Here is a 15,505-nt window from a genome sequence, read left to right as displayed (position 1 = left end):
GGGGCTGGGCTGGCTGTAAACTACAGGGGGCGGGCTGGCTGTATACTACAGGGGGCGGGCTGGCTGTATACTATACCCTCGGATTATACCCGAGTGAATAAGTTTTCCCAGTTTTTGGTGGCAAAATTAGGGGTCTCGGCTTATACTTGCTTTGATTCAATCTGGAACAACTTTCCACCATAATTTTTTTATGGGCCATTCATATAGTTAAATAAATTAATCATGTCCCCTCTTTGTTGTCTCTTTTCCAGACTAAATAAATCTAGTTGTTGTAATCTTTCCTCATAACTGAGACCCTCCATACCCATTATCATTTTTGTGTGGGAGTGCATTCCAAATTTTGCAAACAGCAACAAATATAAAGAATGATTGAAACCTACCATACACAGATTTGGTACAAGATAAAATGCTCTGTGGTGGGATTTCGTGGACCAAACCTTGAATTGCTGGACTGAACTCAGCATGTCATTTTAGTCAGGAAATCCTGCCAGTTTTTCTTGGGTTGAACTTGCTCATGGACAACCGGCCTAAAGGTTACAGTAGCTAAGAAATCGGAAGCTAGCATCATCTAAACTCAAGCACCCCCAAATATCACAACTTTATTTAAAGGGATATTCCGGGAATATGAATGTCTGATACAAAAACCCATGATGCTATAAATAAATGAATATAACAAAACTGTATGTCATTAGTCACAAAATGGAGCTTAAATAGCTTGCTTTTATGATTCACAAAATTGTATTGCCTCTCTAACGTATGCAGAGTTATCACCAAAATGGCTGCCACGTGAAACTACAAGTCCCATGATCCTTTAGTTCTCACTAACTCCTCTTACCTCTTATGCTCTGCTCCAAGTGAAGATCTAACAGGCACTTCACCACAACACTGGCCATACTGGATGCACTGCAACCAACCGGCTAAAGCCAAACATTTTGGTGATCACATGACCTGCCAGGCAGGTGCAGGACATTTGATGTGGACATGTGACCTGTGGCCATGTTCTGTCCTGTGTCTGCTCTGCACGGAGGAAATCAACGGACTGATTAAAGGGCCAGTAGTATTTTAATTCTCCATTACAGTGTATTCCCACAGCATTTCTGTGCTTAGGGGAGCAAAATTTGTATATGAAATATGCTGATTCCTGGAACACCCCTTTAATTCCACCATACAGCCTTGTGAATATCAGATAAATATATGAGACATAATGGATCCCAGGTCTGACAAACCATTGCATTGATACGACATGTAAGTAAGGGGGCGTGCTGTCACCTTAAAGCCACTTCTTACTTAGGGTTGAGTTGTGTGTAAAAGTTAGGACTCATGAATTTCATTGATAACACATACTAATAAACTGTAAAAGACAGAAGAAAGGAACACTGCGATAACAAAGTGGCCATCTACTGTCTCTGCTCGCTAATTCTGTATCATCTAACTGCTGCCACAGTCTATGTGCTCAGCCTTGAAAATAATTTATTATGGAACTGATATGTATTAAACACAGGTGGCAATGAAAACCATCTCTAGCTCATATTTTTGTTCCGGTTGCATGTGTCTGAAGCGCACGTGTCAATGAGCACCTACCGCCTTTCCTGCTTCTACACAACTGTGTGTAAACCTAGAAGGCAAAGATAAAAACTTGAGTTTTATTTTTCATCGTAATGTACGGCTGACCTTTCCCTCTCCGCCATAGACACTTCTCCGGATCTTGTAACACTCCAGCTGGAAGACGAAGCTTATTATTATATATAGGCGGCGTTTGCAATCTTGACATATTCCACAATATGATTTGCTATTCACTTGGGCTACAAATGTGCAATCTTCGTCATAACTGATTGCTATTTCACACATGGAGGCTGCACTCTCTGGAGCAGCACCGCGCGTTTTCGGGGCTTCTGTTGCTTTAAACCGCGCATGGAAATGTCTTGGATGCGCTCCAAGACACACAGGCCCCAGCCGTAGAGGAGGCTGTGATGCTTTGCACTTAGCACTTCAAGCTACGAGATTCTGCCACATGCTGATAGCCTGCTGCTTGAATTACCACTTGCCAGTCTGAAGCACACAAATATCTGCTGTAGTGTATGTGTTGTCATATGTTATTTCTTTACACTCTGAGTCACGGCCATCAGCGTCTGTCATGGGATAGCATTCATCTTCTGACAACATTCACCTTCCCAGCTAAACACGAGTCCTGCCTTTCCCAAGCCTGTCTTTATCTGCTGACTCAAAATTAACTTGGGGTGCCGGCTCCTTGCATTGCTCTGTAATTATTTCGAGCACTCGTCTTTGCATGAGCTTCATTCTGGATCCAGCCAGAAACAGATGCTCTCTATGGAGATTCTCCCACAGCCTTTTTAGTAGTGAATGGATCAGGACTTTTTTTTTTTCTTGCTATATGCAGACAGAGTAATTAAAACAATTTCATCATGGTTCCAAGGTTGGATTCAAGGTCATCATATATAAAGTCTTTTTACTCTGTAAGGTACTACAATAAAGTGTAAGAACTGAGTAAGTAAATGCAATGCTCACATTTTCAATGAAACTGGAACAGCTCAAAGAATTTCAATAGCTTACACTATGGCAAAGCCTTCCCAGAACGGAATGTATTTGCATACTTCAATCCCATCATGCATCTTGTAAATGGTTCAGTATCTGTACACTAGATATGTGCTAAACACCAGGAATTCAGGGTAATGCAGACTATATGCATGTCATAATATAGAAAGATAAGGATAGGGGCACCCAGACTGTCTCCTATCTCCCACTACAGCAACCAAGTTGTCTTCCAAAGATGATAATACAGGCGGTCCCCTACTTAAGAACACTCAACTTACATATGACCCCTAGTTACAAACGGACCTCTGGCTATTGGTAATTTATTGTACTTTAGTCCAAGGCTACAATAAACAGCTATAACAGTTATCACAGGTGTCTGCAATGAAGCTTTAGTGTTAATCCTGATTCTTATGACAACCCAACATTTTAAAAATCCAATTTTCACAGAGACCAAAAAAGTTCTGGCTGGGATTACAATGATAAAATATACAGTTCCGACTTACATACAAACTCAACTTAAGAACAAACCTACAGACCCCATCTTGTATGTAACCCGGGGACTGCCTGTATTTTGCCCCATTGGCAGATAAGAACTACCATACAGACATGAAAAAATGAGGTATGTCCCCTTTGAATACAATATTTTTAAAAACCAGGACATACTATGAAAAGATATGGTTGTAAGAAGGTCTAATGGTAAATATAACATCACAAAATAAATTCAACTTTGTCTTGACGTAACAAAAACTAGACCAAAATATAAAAGTGTGAAAAATTAAAGAGGTTTGTCCACAAAAGAAAGTTCTCAAATCTCAATCCCCTGGTGATCTAAACATGATAAAGATACCCTTTAACCCCTTACTTTGCAATTTTACTCAGTTTCTCGCGACCTGCTTTTACTCCTGTCCCAGCATTCGCTCAGTGTCAGATTTAGCGGTGTGGGTGTGGCCTAGCAGAGCACTCACATGGTGCAGACACTTCCTGCTTCCTCTGTCTGTAGCGCTCATACACGTGAGGCTCCTGCTGCCCGTGCTGACATTTCCTAGACGTAAATCCATGGCGAAGAGGCAGGCAGCGCAAAAAACGTACAACATCGTTTGTATTGTTTCTGTATTCGCCTTTAAAGAGAACCCGTCATGCAAAATAACCCCCCTAATCTAAATATATTTTCATAAACTGCCATTAGAGAGCATTGCCTCTATCCCTTCATTGTCCCTCTACATGCCTGTAAACTTAAGCAATGAGGTCCTAAAGATGTATGCAAATGACCTGTGAAATGTCCAATGAGTCATTAGCATATTCAAGCTGTCCAGCTTATTCATGAGTGGGAGGCACAGCCACACCCCCAGTGCATGACTGACAGTCTGTGTAATGATGTGAGGCTGTATAATGATGTGATGGCTGCTCCATGTGCTTGCTGGTGGCCACGCCTGCTGCAGCCTGTGTGTGCATGTGTGTGTGTATAGGAGAGATACAACAGCTCCAGGCAGCCATGTTATAGCAGAAAATGTCAGGTACTTATGTAGCTGATGTCTGTGTATCTGTGTATTAGGAGGATGCATCATGTCAGCAGATGCAGCACACACACTAGCAATGCTTTACTATACATTACACACAGACATGAGCAGGAGAGGGGAGGGGTAACAGGGGTGACATCACTGCCTCTGTCCATGTGACCAGCCTCATTTACATAATAAAGAAGAGATGATTTTATAATGATTAATGTATGAATTGACTAGATAAAGGCTGGGATGGGATCCTTGTGAGCTGCTCCAAAAGGTAGTAGTGACAGGACAAGTGACACAGACCTGATGACAGGTGTCCTTTAAGTCTTTCTGCCGGAAACCGCATGGCCATTATATTGTAATTGACCTATTTTTATCCAAAGCCCAAACCATCCTCCTGGTATTACATTTTGTTCCTGCTGACATATAACCGAAACACTGCCACTCCAGCATACACCACACACAACATCTCACCAGCAAATCATGGCCACCACTCCGACACACATCCTGCAGAGCATCTCACCGGCACATCATCACCAACACTCCAGCACACACCAGGCAGAGCATCTCACCCGCACATCATCGCCACTCCACCATACTCCACACAGAACATCTCCCCCACACATCATCACCAACACTCCAGCACACACCAGGCAGAGCATCTCACCCGCACATCATTACCAACACTCCAGCACACACCAGGCAGAGCATCTCACCCGCACATCATCGCCACTCCACCATACTCCACACAGAACATCTCCCCCACACATCATCACCAACACTCCAGCACACACCAGGCAGAGCATCTCACCCTCACATCATCACCAACACTCCAGCACACACCAGGCAGAGCATCTCAACCGCACATCACCACCAACACTCCAGCACACCAAAGGCAAAGGCACACACACATCATTGCCACTCCACCAATCTCCCCCACACATCACCACCACTCCAGCACACACCACACAGAACATCTCACCACAGATCATCGCCACCACTCCGGCACACATGCTGCAGATCACCTAACCGGCACATCATCACCAACAGTCCAGCACACACCACACAGATCATCTCACCCGCACACCATCGCCACTCCAACATACTCCACACACTTCATTGCCACCACTCAGGCATACTCCACACAGAACATATCAACCGCACATCACCACCACGCAGAGCATCCCATCTGCACATCATCGCCACTCCAGCATACTCCACACACAACATCTCACCCACACATCACCACCACTACATCATACTCCACACAGAGCATCTCACCTGCACACCATCACCACTTCAGCATATTCCACACAGAGCATGTCACCTGCAGATCATCGCCACCAGTCCAGCATACATCCTGCAAAGCATCTCACCCACACATCACCACATCCACCCCACACATCATCGCCACTCCAGCAGACTCCACACAAAGCATCTCACCTGCAGATCATTGCCATTCGAGCACACACCCTGCAGAGCATCACACCCACACATCAAAACCTTCCCCGGCATACACACTGCAGAACATCTCACACATCACCACCAGTCCCAGCATACACATTACTGGTTGAGTGCTGGCTCATCTTTAGCTGGCCAGACAAGAGGTGGACACAGCAGAGATAGCAGAGTGCACAGAAGGTAGAGCAGGGAAAAAGGGTCTGGCCACACCGAGCTTGTGTTTCATTTACCAACACAACACAATCGCCCAGGAGAGGATCGAAGCCTGGATAGAGCTGGATACTGATGACAGATCGAGGAACAAAGGAGGCAGAGCTGGGGTACAGCGGGCAGAATGAGGGAGAGGACAGTGCCTGTGTTACTAATGGATTGGCACTGGGCACAGCGATGAGGAGCAGGAGCAGTGTTGATCCACTTCACCATCCCCCAGCTGCTGTGTATGAGTCATCCAGCTCAAGTTGATTAGTCCTGTCTGGACAGTTCAGGAAGCTCTGTGTAATGTGTTTATGTACAGCAGGCAGTATGCACCCAGCTTTCCTAAGGTCCTGAATTTTATGTCCTGAATTTTATAATTGTTTTTTTGAGCAAAACCACTTGGATCACGGATAAAACAAGATATGTTTCTGCATCAGTGTAGCTACAGAATTCTCAAAGTATGTTTGGTTCAGAATGCAAAAAAAAAAGGGTAGTTCTCCTTTAAGTAAAAAAAATTGCATTGCCTGTACTTTTGTCATTCCTCCTATAAGTTTATGAATAACTGGACAAATGAGCATAACCAGTTGGGTCCTTAAATTTTTTAAATTTACATGTTATCCCCTATCCACAGAAGACAACAAGCTGAATTGTGAGATTTCCACTGCTGGGACCGCCCCCAATCTGGAAAACGGGGAGCCTATTTCCACACCATTAGAACTAGAAGTCCATGAGATCTGCTGTGATTTCATGTGATCAGATGCATACATGGGGTAGAGGTTGCAAATATAAAGGGTATTGGACCATAGATTACTTCTTCCTGGTCACATGAGGAGGAGAAAATGGGAGGGGCTGGCCGAGCAGGACACACCACCTCTGATGCCAGATAGGATAATATAACGTTGATATCATGGGGATGCAAGGGAAACAATTTTTATCTAAAAGAAGGGTGTTGGTTAGTTAATAGGGCTCTATGGGAATCTGTCACTAGCTGTATTTGTGCAAATGTGGGCACAGGTTCCCTTTAAAAGACACATCACATCTGGAAACACATTCCTTTAACCCCCTACGTTTCTATTTAATTAATTCCTAGGAAGAATAAACCAGAATCATAGAGAATCATTATGTCATAGCGAATATAATGTATTTACTAAAGCGGAAGTGGTAACAGATGTTCTTTGAAAAAGACCATGTTCTAAACTATTGAAAGTCATGTGTGCCACCATCTGAAAGCATTACAACTTGTATTGTCCCGTGTTAGCTAAAGCTTTTGATGCCTGTTATGCTTAATCCAATGAAATAAATAAATGGGGATAGAATTATAGCTGTATAATAAAAATCAAATAATTAAAGCCGCTTTAATTAAATGGTGCAATATAATGCCCTGGGTTATACTGTCGCTAAACTGATGGATCTAAACCTCTGCAGATTCCCGGAGCTGAACTAGGAGGGGAGAAAATTGCTAAATCTTTAGCTTTTTCTTATTTTCTTCAATCATGGCACGGAGATAACCATTAAACAAAATTCCATTCTGCGAGCATGCTAGCAAGTCTTTCATCTCGGCTCATCGCTTTTATTCTCTACATGTGCCTAGAAACAGACTGAGCAGGACCACACAGATCGGCTGACTTTTTCTCTTTGCCTCTGCGGCTATCAAAGCAGAGCGATTAACTCGTTAATGTCTGAGCGGCTTCAATAAGACAGAGGTCAGAGCTGAACACTGCAAGGTCACAGTCATTTAATTGGCCTTTTATAAAGCATCTTGTTTTCCATGCAGTGTATTAAATGGAGTAATATTACTGTAAATGCAGGAAATTCAATCAACTCTTTGAATTCCTGAGACTTCTGAAAATGTTCTCTTTACCTCTCCTGTTGATACATAACCCCTCCGGAGGGCAGCAAAGTTTATGATCTAACTATACGAATAACGTGGGAATGAAATAGATTGACATGCATGCACATGTTATTTGTAGAGCCAAGCTTAGTACAGGCGGTCCCCTACTTAAGGACACCCGACTTACAAACGACCCCTATAGTTAAAGACTGACCCCTCTGCCCACTGTGACCTCTGGTGAAGCTCTCTGAATGCTTTACTATAGTCCCAGGCTGCAATGATCAGCTGTAAGGTGTCTGTAATGAAGCTTTATTGGTAATCTTTGCTCCAATTACAGCTAAAAATCTGAAACTCCAATCGTCAATGGGGCAAAAAAATGTTTTGTCTGGATCTACAATTATAAAATATACATTTCAACAAACATACAAATTCAACTTAAAAACAAACCTATGGAACTGAATGTATGCTACTCAAACACATTACACGTATGTGATGTCTCATGCCGCGAGCAAATATATAAACTAGGTGCTCGTCACACTGGTGTCACGGTCATATTACCCCTGCGCCAGAAAATAGAATAATCTACAAAGAAAAATTAGAAATCAAAAGCCAGTGTAGATGATATACTTATCCTGCCTAATGAATAAGGAAGGTTTCTTCTGAAAAGCGTAGGCATTTACGGTCTCCTCGCTACCCTATGCTCGTACATGTTTCTGAACTGTATTGTAAGCTGTTTTTAAACTGATCCAATAAAAGCCTGATTTAATCCCACGTGGACTCTGCTTGAAGCTGGACTGCGTTTGTCTTTTCCCATTTGAATGTACTCGGAGCCGAGGTGTCGTCCGTGCTGACTTCCATTTTTTTCAATTTTTTATCCTGCCTAATATTTAACAAAATCTTAGACTAGAAATAAATGCACCAGATTTATGGATGATGGCAGTGGAGGATGCTGGGTAAGGACTTTAATGCATATTTTTGACTGTCTACTTAAGTTTAACTCACTTTTTAGTGGGTTTTCCTTGCACCAAACTAATGCCTTACATTTTGGCATGTTAAGGTACCCTTTCCGATTAAACCACACCCATTTCCTTCTAAGTCCCACCCACTTGGCAGTGTGTTTAAAACACATACTGAATGTGGTGCACAGTTTTTGGATACACATTATAAAACATCTAGCTGTGAAAATCTGTACCATCAAACTTTCTCATTGATGCACTAGGATCTGATGTAACATGAATCAATAATAATAATAATAAAAATAATAGATTAATTAGATTTATCATAGATCCGGTAAACACATAACCCCTGATGCCAGTGTGGACTGAATTGAAAAAAAAATACATTATTCAGTCTCACACATACTAAGCTACTTACAACAAAGTATGGCGAAAGGCAAAGATAATAGGCTCTTTAGTAGTATTACCAAATTTATTGTCCTTAGAATAAATTAAAATACACAACAAATCTATGGAGCTAAAAGAAAAATTTTCATAATCTAGAACAGGGGTCCCCAAACTTTTTACATAGGTGGCTGTACACTGTCCCCCTCAAACCGTTGGAGGGCCGGACTAAAGTTTAAAAGTAAATATCAGTACATGTGACCGCATCCTTAATACACTGGCACCCCCCTCAATTAATTATTTAATATACTGCACCCCCTTGTGAACTATTTTAAATATTGGCCCCATTAATGAATTAATTGGGACAATTAATTATTAAATATACTGGGACTACTCTCCATTAATTATTGAATATGCCTTCCTTCCATTAATTACTAGACTGCCCCTCATAATTAATTATTTCCTATGCTGCCCCCACCATTAATTATTTCCTATGCTGCCCCCACCATTAATTATTTCCTATGCTGCCCCCCATAATTAATTATTTCCTATGTTGCCCCTCATAATTAATTATTTCCTATACTGCCCTCCACCATTAATTATTTTCTTTGCTGCCCCTCACCATTATTTCCTATACTGCCCCTCCACCATTATTTCCTATACTGCTCCTCATAATTAATTTCCTATGTTGCCCCTTATAATTAATTATTTCCTATACTTCCCCTCATAATTCATTATTTCCTATACTGCCCCTCATAACTTACTATTGGCCCGGCCACCACAATCTTTTTACTGCTCTTTTTAATAAAAAATAAAAACCCTGTACTCAGCTAAGTCTCCCGCACGTCTTCTATCTTCTTGATGCGTCCAGGCAGGAAAGGGTGCACGACCACGTGATGACGTCATCGCGCGGCCGTGCATCCAAGTTCAAAGAGCGATGTGTGCCGGGGTTGTATTCCGGCCACATGGCTCCAGTAATAGTGCTCGAGCGGCCGTTTCCGGCCGCATCGAGCACTACACAGGGACGGGCAGGAGCTTCCTGTGTGGACGGAGGCTCCTGCCCGACTGTCGGAGGCCGCAGTCCGCGGGCCGCATGTGGCCCGCAGGCCGTAGTTTGGGGAACCCTGATCTAGAAGAAGAAAAATGGAAATCATGTGGATTGTAGATCTCTATTTAAGATATTGTGTACTTATTTCATATCTTGGACATGAACACTGCAAGCAGCGTAACTAAAGTGGTAGCAGTCGCTATGGGGCCTACCGTGTGATGTGGCCTCATATGTCTGTATATGGTATTGTATGTATGTGTGTACAGGCAGTCTCCTACTTAAGGACACCCGACTTACAGACAACCCATAGTTACAGACAGACCCCTCTGACCTCTGGCGAAGCTTTCTGAATGGTTTACTATTGTCCCAGATTGCAATAATCAGCTGTGAGGTGTCTGTAATGAAGCTTTATTGATAATCCTTGGTCCCATTACATCAAAAAATGTTTAAACTCCAATTGTCACTGGGGCCAAATTTTTTTTTGTCTGGGTCTACAATTATAAAATATACAGTTTCGACTTACATACAAATTCAACTTAAGAACAAACCTCCGGACCCCATCCTGTACTTAACTCGGGGACTGCTTGCATTTTCTGTATATATTGCATGGTTGTATATAGTACTGTATGTATGTGCCTATATGCTTTATGTACGTATATGTGGTGTGTTTATACTATATGTATGTTTATGCTGTATATCTATATTCATATGTTTTTATGACTGAATACTATGTATATTTTGTTAAGGGGGGCCCAATTCAGAAATCTGCTATGGGGCCCAGCCTCTCCTAGTTACACCCCTGTAAACGGCCTGAGGCTCCATTCATCCGAGCATACAGCCGGGTGCAGGAGGGGTTAGTGCTCCTCACCCTTCCCCTACCCATTGAAAGCAGAGCAGTTGCCGGCTAGGTCTCTGTGTGACACCACTTGCTCCCCGCACTGTCACCGAGTGCTATAATCATCTATGGGGCCCGATATTTAGCCCCAAATTATGCAGCCACAAATTGTGTGGCCATAGCACCGTCAGCCATACATTCATCTGCATGAGGTCTAAGAAGTAGAGAGAATTTCATCTGGGTTCTTTAAGTGGACATGTGTTTATTTTTGAGTACAAGCCACGGTTCATATACACTGGACAGAGATTTCTTACGAGAAAAAGTGGAGAAAATAGGAAGAGTCCAGTAGCATAGGGTTAACGGGCTTAATTCTCCAGATGGGAAAGACTGTGAAGTATAATTATTTATCAGTCAGCGCAGAGGGAAGTAGGATGGATTGTGACTGAGAAAAAGATTTAACCCATTCTATGGCAAGATAAATTTAACGGGAGACTGCTTAACAATAGTTACCAAATAGTACTGACCCAGAACATCAGTAGAAAATTACATTGTGTTTCTGTCTTCGTTTTCGGAATCAAATAGGCTTCATAGATTCAAAAACATTGCAGATCCCCTCTAAAGCCAGTCCCCACATTGTGTTTTGGAGGCAGTTTTGCTCTTTCTTACAAGAAGCCTTGCTCCTTGTACCAAACACAACCCATTAAGGTGTGTGATAGTGTTTATGGAAAAATGTAGCTATAATAATAATTCCTTTATTTATATAGCGCACACACATTACGCAGCTCTGCACAGAGCTTGCCAAATCAGTCCCTGTCCCCAATGGGGCTCACAATCTAATCACCCTACTAGTATGATTTAGAGTGTGGGAGGAAACCGGAGGATCTGGAAGAAATCCACACAAACATGGAGAAAACTTACAACCTCTTTGCAGATGTTGACCTGGATGGGACTTGAACCCAGGACCCCAGTGCTGCAAGGCTGTAGTGATAACCACTGAGCCACTGTGCTGCCAACCTAATGTATTGCATTAACCCAGTCACCTCCTGCAACCATATGAGGAAACTTTGGATTTTGAGTTCTATTTTATCATCTTCAATTTCTACTCTTTTACTCTGTGCCTTCGCCTGATAAGTAATGTGATTTGCTGGTATTCCGACCCTGACTTGTCTTCTGCTTTATCTCCATCTATGAGTTAGTTATAACAGTGTTCCCCTGGTTTTAACTTTTTGTAATAACACGTTTTTTGTTCTTTGGTTTGGTTATCTGCCTGCAAGTTTAGAGCTTTTGGCAGACACTTTACTTTGTAGGTGCACCCTGGGTCCATAGCAAATGAGTCCTTCATGCCATTTGGTGAGCTCTTGTGAAAGCCTAGGGCAGGCTTTAGACTCTGCTTACTTTTGTGGACTTTTGTTCTAACCTTATTGTAAAAACTAAAAATTAAAAATATAATGAAATGAGCACCATCAAAAAACACTTTCATGTAAACTGGTCAATATTTTTCAATTCTAGTTTTTCCTCAGTTCTTTCCAGCAATTTATGCATTGTCAGCAGAACCACCTGGCATCCTTTGGATCTCACATCTTTGTTAATCTGCAACAACTTAAATGAGTTTCCAATTCTTTAACAATGATGGTCGATTTTTAGGATAGCTCATCAATGACAGATCAAAGTGGGCCTGACACTCAGACCCCCATCGATTAGCTGTTCAAAGGGGTTACTTAAATGGGAAAGAGCAGTGGCAACGGCACTAAGTAGAGCCTGAGGCACCTTGAAATTTCTGGCAAAGTAATGAACCATCTGATATATTGCATATTTTTAGGCCTTATGTAATAACAGAATAAATGCTGCAGTGGATACAACATAAACACATTACACGCTCACCCTCAGCGACGTCATTGTCAGTTGGCTCCAAGTTTCTTTGTCTAATACAAAAACAATGGTGTTGGCCAACCCATGAAGTGGGGCACTCATCACATGCAATAATGTGAGGATGAACACAGGATGACTTGGGTAGAAGGCATTATGGATTCTAGAAGATAAATAAAACTGCATGTAAGATACAAGCATAGAATAACTGAATTCAATAAAACATTGTTCTTAACTGATATCGAAAGCTCCCACTAAAATGACATCAAAGTGGCCTTGTGGTTTTTTGTAATGTTTTGACAATAGCCAAAGATACAGGTAAAGTAAAATCAACACAGATATAGAATATTCATGTAGTTTATTTCTAAGCATCATTTCAATAATATGGTGAAGATTTCTGAACCTGATCTGTCTATGTTGGCCACAGTAACCAATAACTGAAGCTTTTATCAATGTCTGGTGATGGCTTCAAAAACTGCATTGCGATAGGCCGCTTTGGGCAACAAAGACTATTTTCTTCTAACAATGGGTATCTGTGAGGGAAATAATTAGGACCACCTTCTCTTCCACCTTCCAAGCAGTCCTGGTGCTGATCTATGATGTTCTTCTCCACTCTGCCTGGTGTTGTAGGTCTTATCTATGTTCATTGTCAGGGTTATGGGGTATAAATAAGGAACCTTCTTTGTTTTTCTAAGTTTAAGATCTCTGTACTGAAACACACCTTAGGCTAATATTAGAAGAACTGCCATTCAATAGAGGAGAACGTGTCATTTTTTAAAAATTCTATTAGGAAAGCGTTCTATCCATGTTCCAATCATGACAAAGAAAAAATTAAATGGTCTGCAGCAGATGAAGAATGGTACAGGATGAGTCAAAAGTCCCAGGACACACTTTTATTTCAGGAATTAAAGGGAAAATGACATTTTTGAATTGCCCAGCGAGTAATGGGCAAGGCCGATCTTTCAGGCTATGTTCAGAATATCTCAAAGTCATATTGGATCAAGGGCAAGATTTTCCAATATAAAGGGGGTCATGCAGCATCTATTAGAAGACCAAAATAGATTTCCTCAAAAGTTATCAAGTCAAAGATGCTTCATAGATTCCTAACAATTGGATCCAACCTTTAGCTCTGTGTTCAGCACCACTGACAACACATCAAATAGCTGTGCATCACAGAGTACACTTCAGGTTCTTGAATCACAAGAAATCCAATTGCAAATCTGATTGTGACAATAGATTTCTGAGACCATTTTGACTACTCATTGGAAAACTTTCCCTTGATGCGCTATGTTGTCTTTAAAGATGGCGAGCATGTACATAAAAATTGGACCTTTCACCCATCACTTGCTGCGGTATTCAGTTACGCCAAGTGCTAAAGGAGTCAGCAAGTTAATACATTTAAGAAAGCATTTATTAATTTCTGGAATATTTTCTTTAATGCGAATTAGAAGTCAAAGCAGTTTTCTAGGCTAAAATATTAATGCCAAATCCTATTCAGAATTAGTTCTTGATATCCAATTGGTCAATTTGAACTTCCAGAGCCCCACATCTCACAGTAAATGATAAAGATGAAGGGAAGATCTTCATTCTCAGTGTAATGGCTAAACCAAGCTGATCTGCAGTTACTTAGTCTGACCACTACATAAGGAACAGAGCTGGATCACCACCTATCTAATATTAATAATAATAATAATTCTTTATTTATATAGCGCACACAGATTACGCAGCGCTGCACAGAGCTTGTCACATTGAGGTTTACCAATATTTTAATCAAAGTTTCTAAACTTTTAATCCTGAAAACCCCCTCCAAAGAAATATAGGCATACAGTTTAACCCTTATGGAATGCCACAAGCCTTACAATTTATGGATTACTTTATGACCATGCCAGCAAATATTTGTCATACTGATATGTGATAAATATTTCTTTTACCAGGGTGGAAAACTGATGCATTTTACCCTGTTTGTTTATTTTGTAACACTGTATTCCGCAAAATAATAAATTATGCAATAAATAAAGATTGCAAAGATTAAGTCTGTTACAATTCATTAAGTATAATGCCTGTTATGTATGAGGAGTATGGTTGTTTAAGCCACCATGAAGCTGCATGGTTTAATTCACAGCAGTTCTCGCTTAATTTTTCCTTATTATTGGGAAGTGATCTCGAGCTAGATGGAGAGTCCTTGCGATGCTCTGCTCCACTCCTCAAACATTGGCTGTCCTTGACTTGCTCATTCTGCTTATTTTGATTGATGGACACAACAAATTTGTGAATAGCCGTGCTCCAAGACATTTTTTTTTGGCGTGTTATGTCTGTGTTTTTTAATTATTGAATTGATGGAAGGCTTCAGTGGGTTCAGGCTGTTGAAGGCTAATGACATTAAATAGCGTAGGCTGCGCCCAAGCAGCGGAAGCGAGCCAAAGCTCTGCAATAACAAGAATATGTACTGGCTTCCCAGCAAATACCGACAGAACACCCACATTCAGAAATAAATCAAGAGAGCCAAAATAACAAACTACATGTATGTTCACCAGAAGAGGAGTAGAAAACATTTCACAATTGCTACAGCTCCTATGTGTTTCCACAGCAACAGACAACAACCCTGTACAGTCAGATCTTTGATAGCCCTGAAATTTTTATTCACAATTCCCAGTTGGGTCGGCACCAAACACCAACTCTCCTCTTAAATAATGAGAATTACAGACTCTAGCTTAGAGTACCGAAGGGCAGTTCTATGGCTAAAATGGCAGGTATAAAGCCCTATCTCCATCTGCGGTGATGCTTTCCACCCTGCATGCCACTTTAGACATGCCAGGGTTGGCCTACCATGTTTACTATAGTCTCCACCAGAAAATCAGAGTATATATAGCT

At 41.4% G+C, this 15,505-nt stretch overlaps 1 protein-coding gene across 3 annotated transcripts in view; it reads right to left on the bottom strand.

The window, feature by feature from the left end:
- The window catches only part of LOC140119131 (uncharacterized), a 285,030-nt gene that overhangs the window by 5,773 nt on the left and 263,752 nt on the right, over positions 1-15,505 (bottom strand). For all 3 annotated transcript variants that reach the window (XM_072137816.1, XM_072137817.1, XM_072137818.1), the window contains one exon: positions 12,650-12,797. In XM_072137816.1, the coding sequence (XP_071993917.1) occupies positions 12,650-12,797 (148 nt within the window). The remainder of the gene's footprint in view (positions 1-12,649; positions 12,798-15,505) is intronic.

This window comes from Engystomops pustulosus, chromosome 2 (genome assembly GCF_040894005.1).
Source record: "Engystomops pustulosus chromosome 2, aEngPut4.maternal, whole genome shotgun sequence".
Lineage (NCBI taxonomy): Eukaryota > Metazoa > Chordata > Amphibia > Anura > Leptodactylidae > Engystomops > Engystomops pustulosus.
The sequence above is the reverse complement of the archived record's forward strand: the minus strand, read 5'-3'. Positions and strand labels throughout refer to the sequence as shown.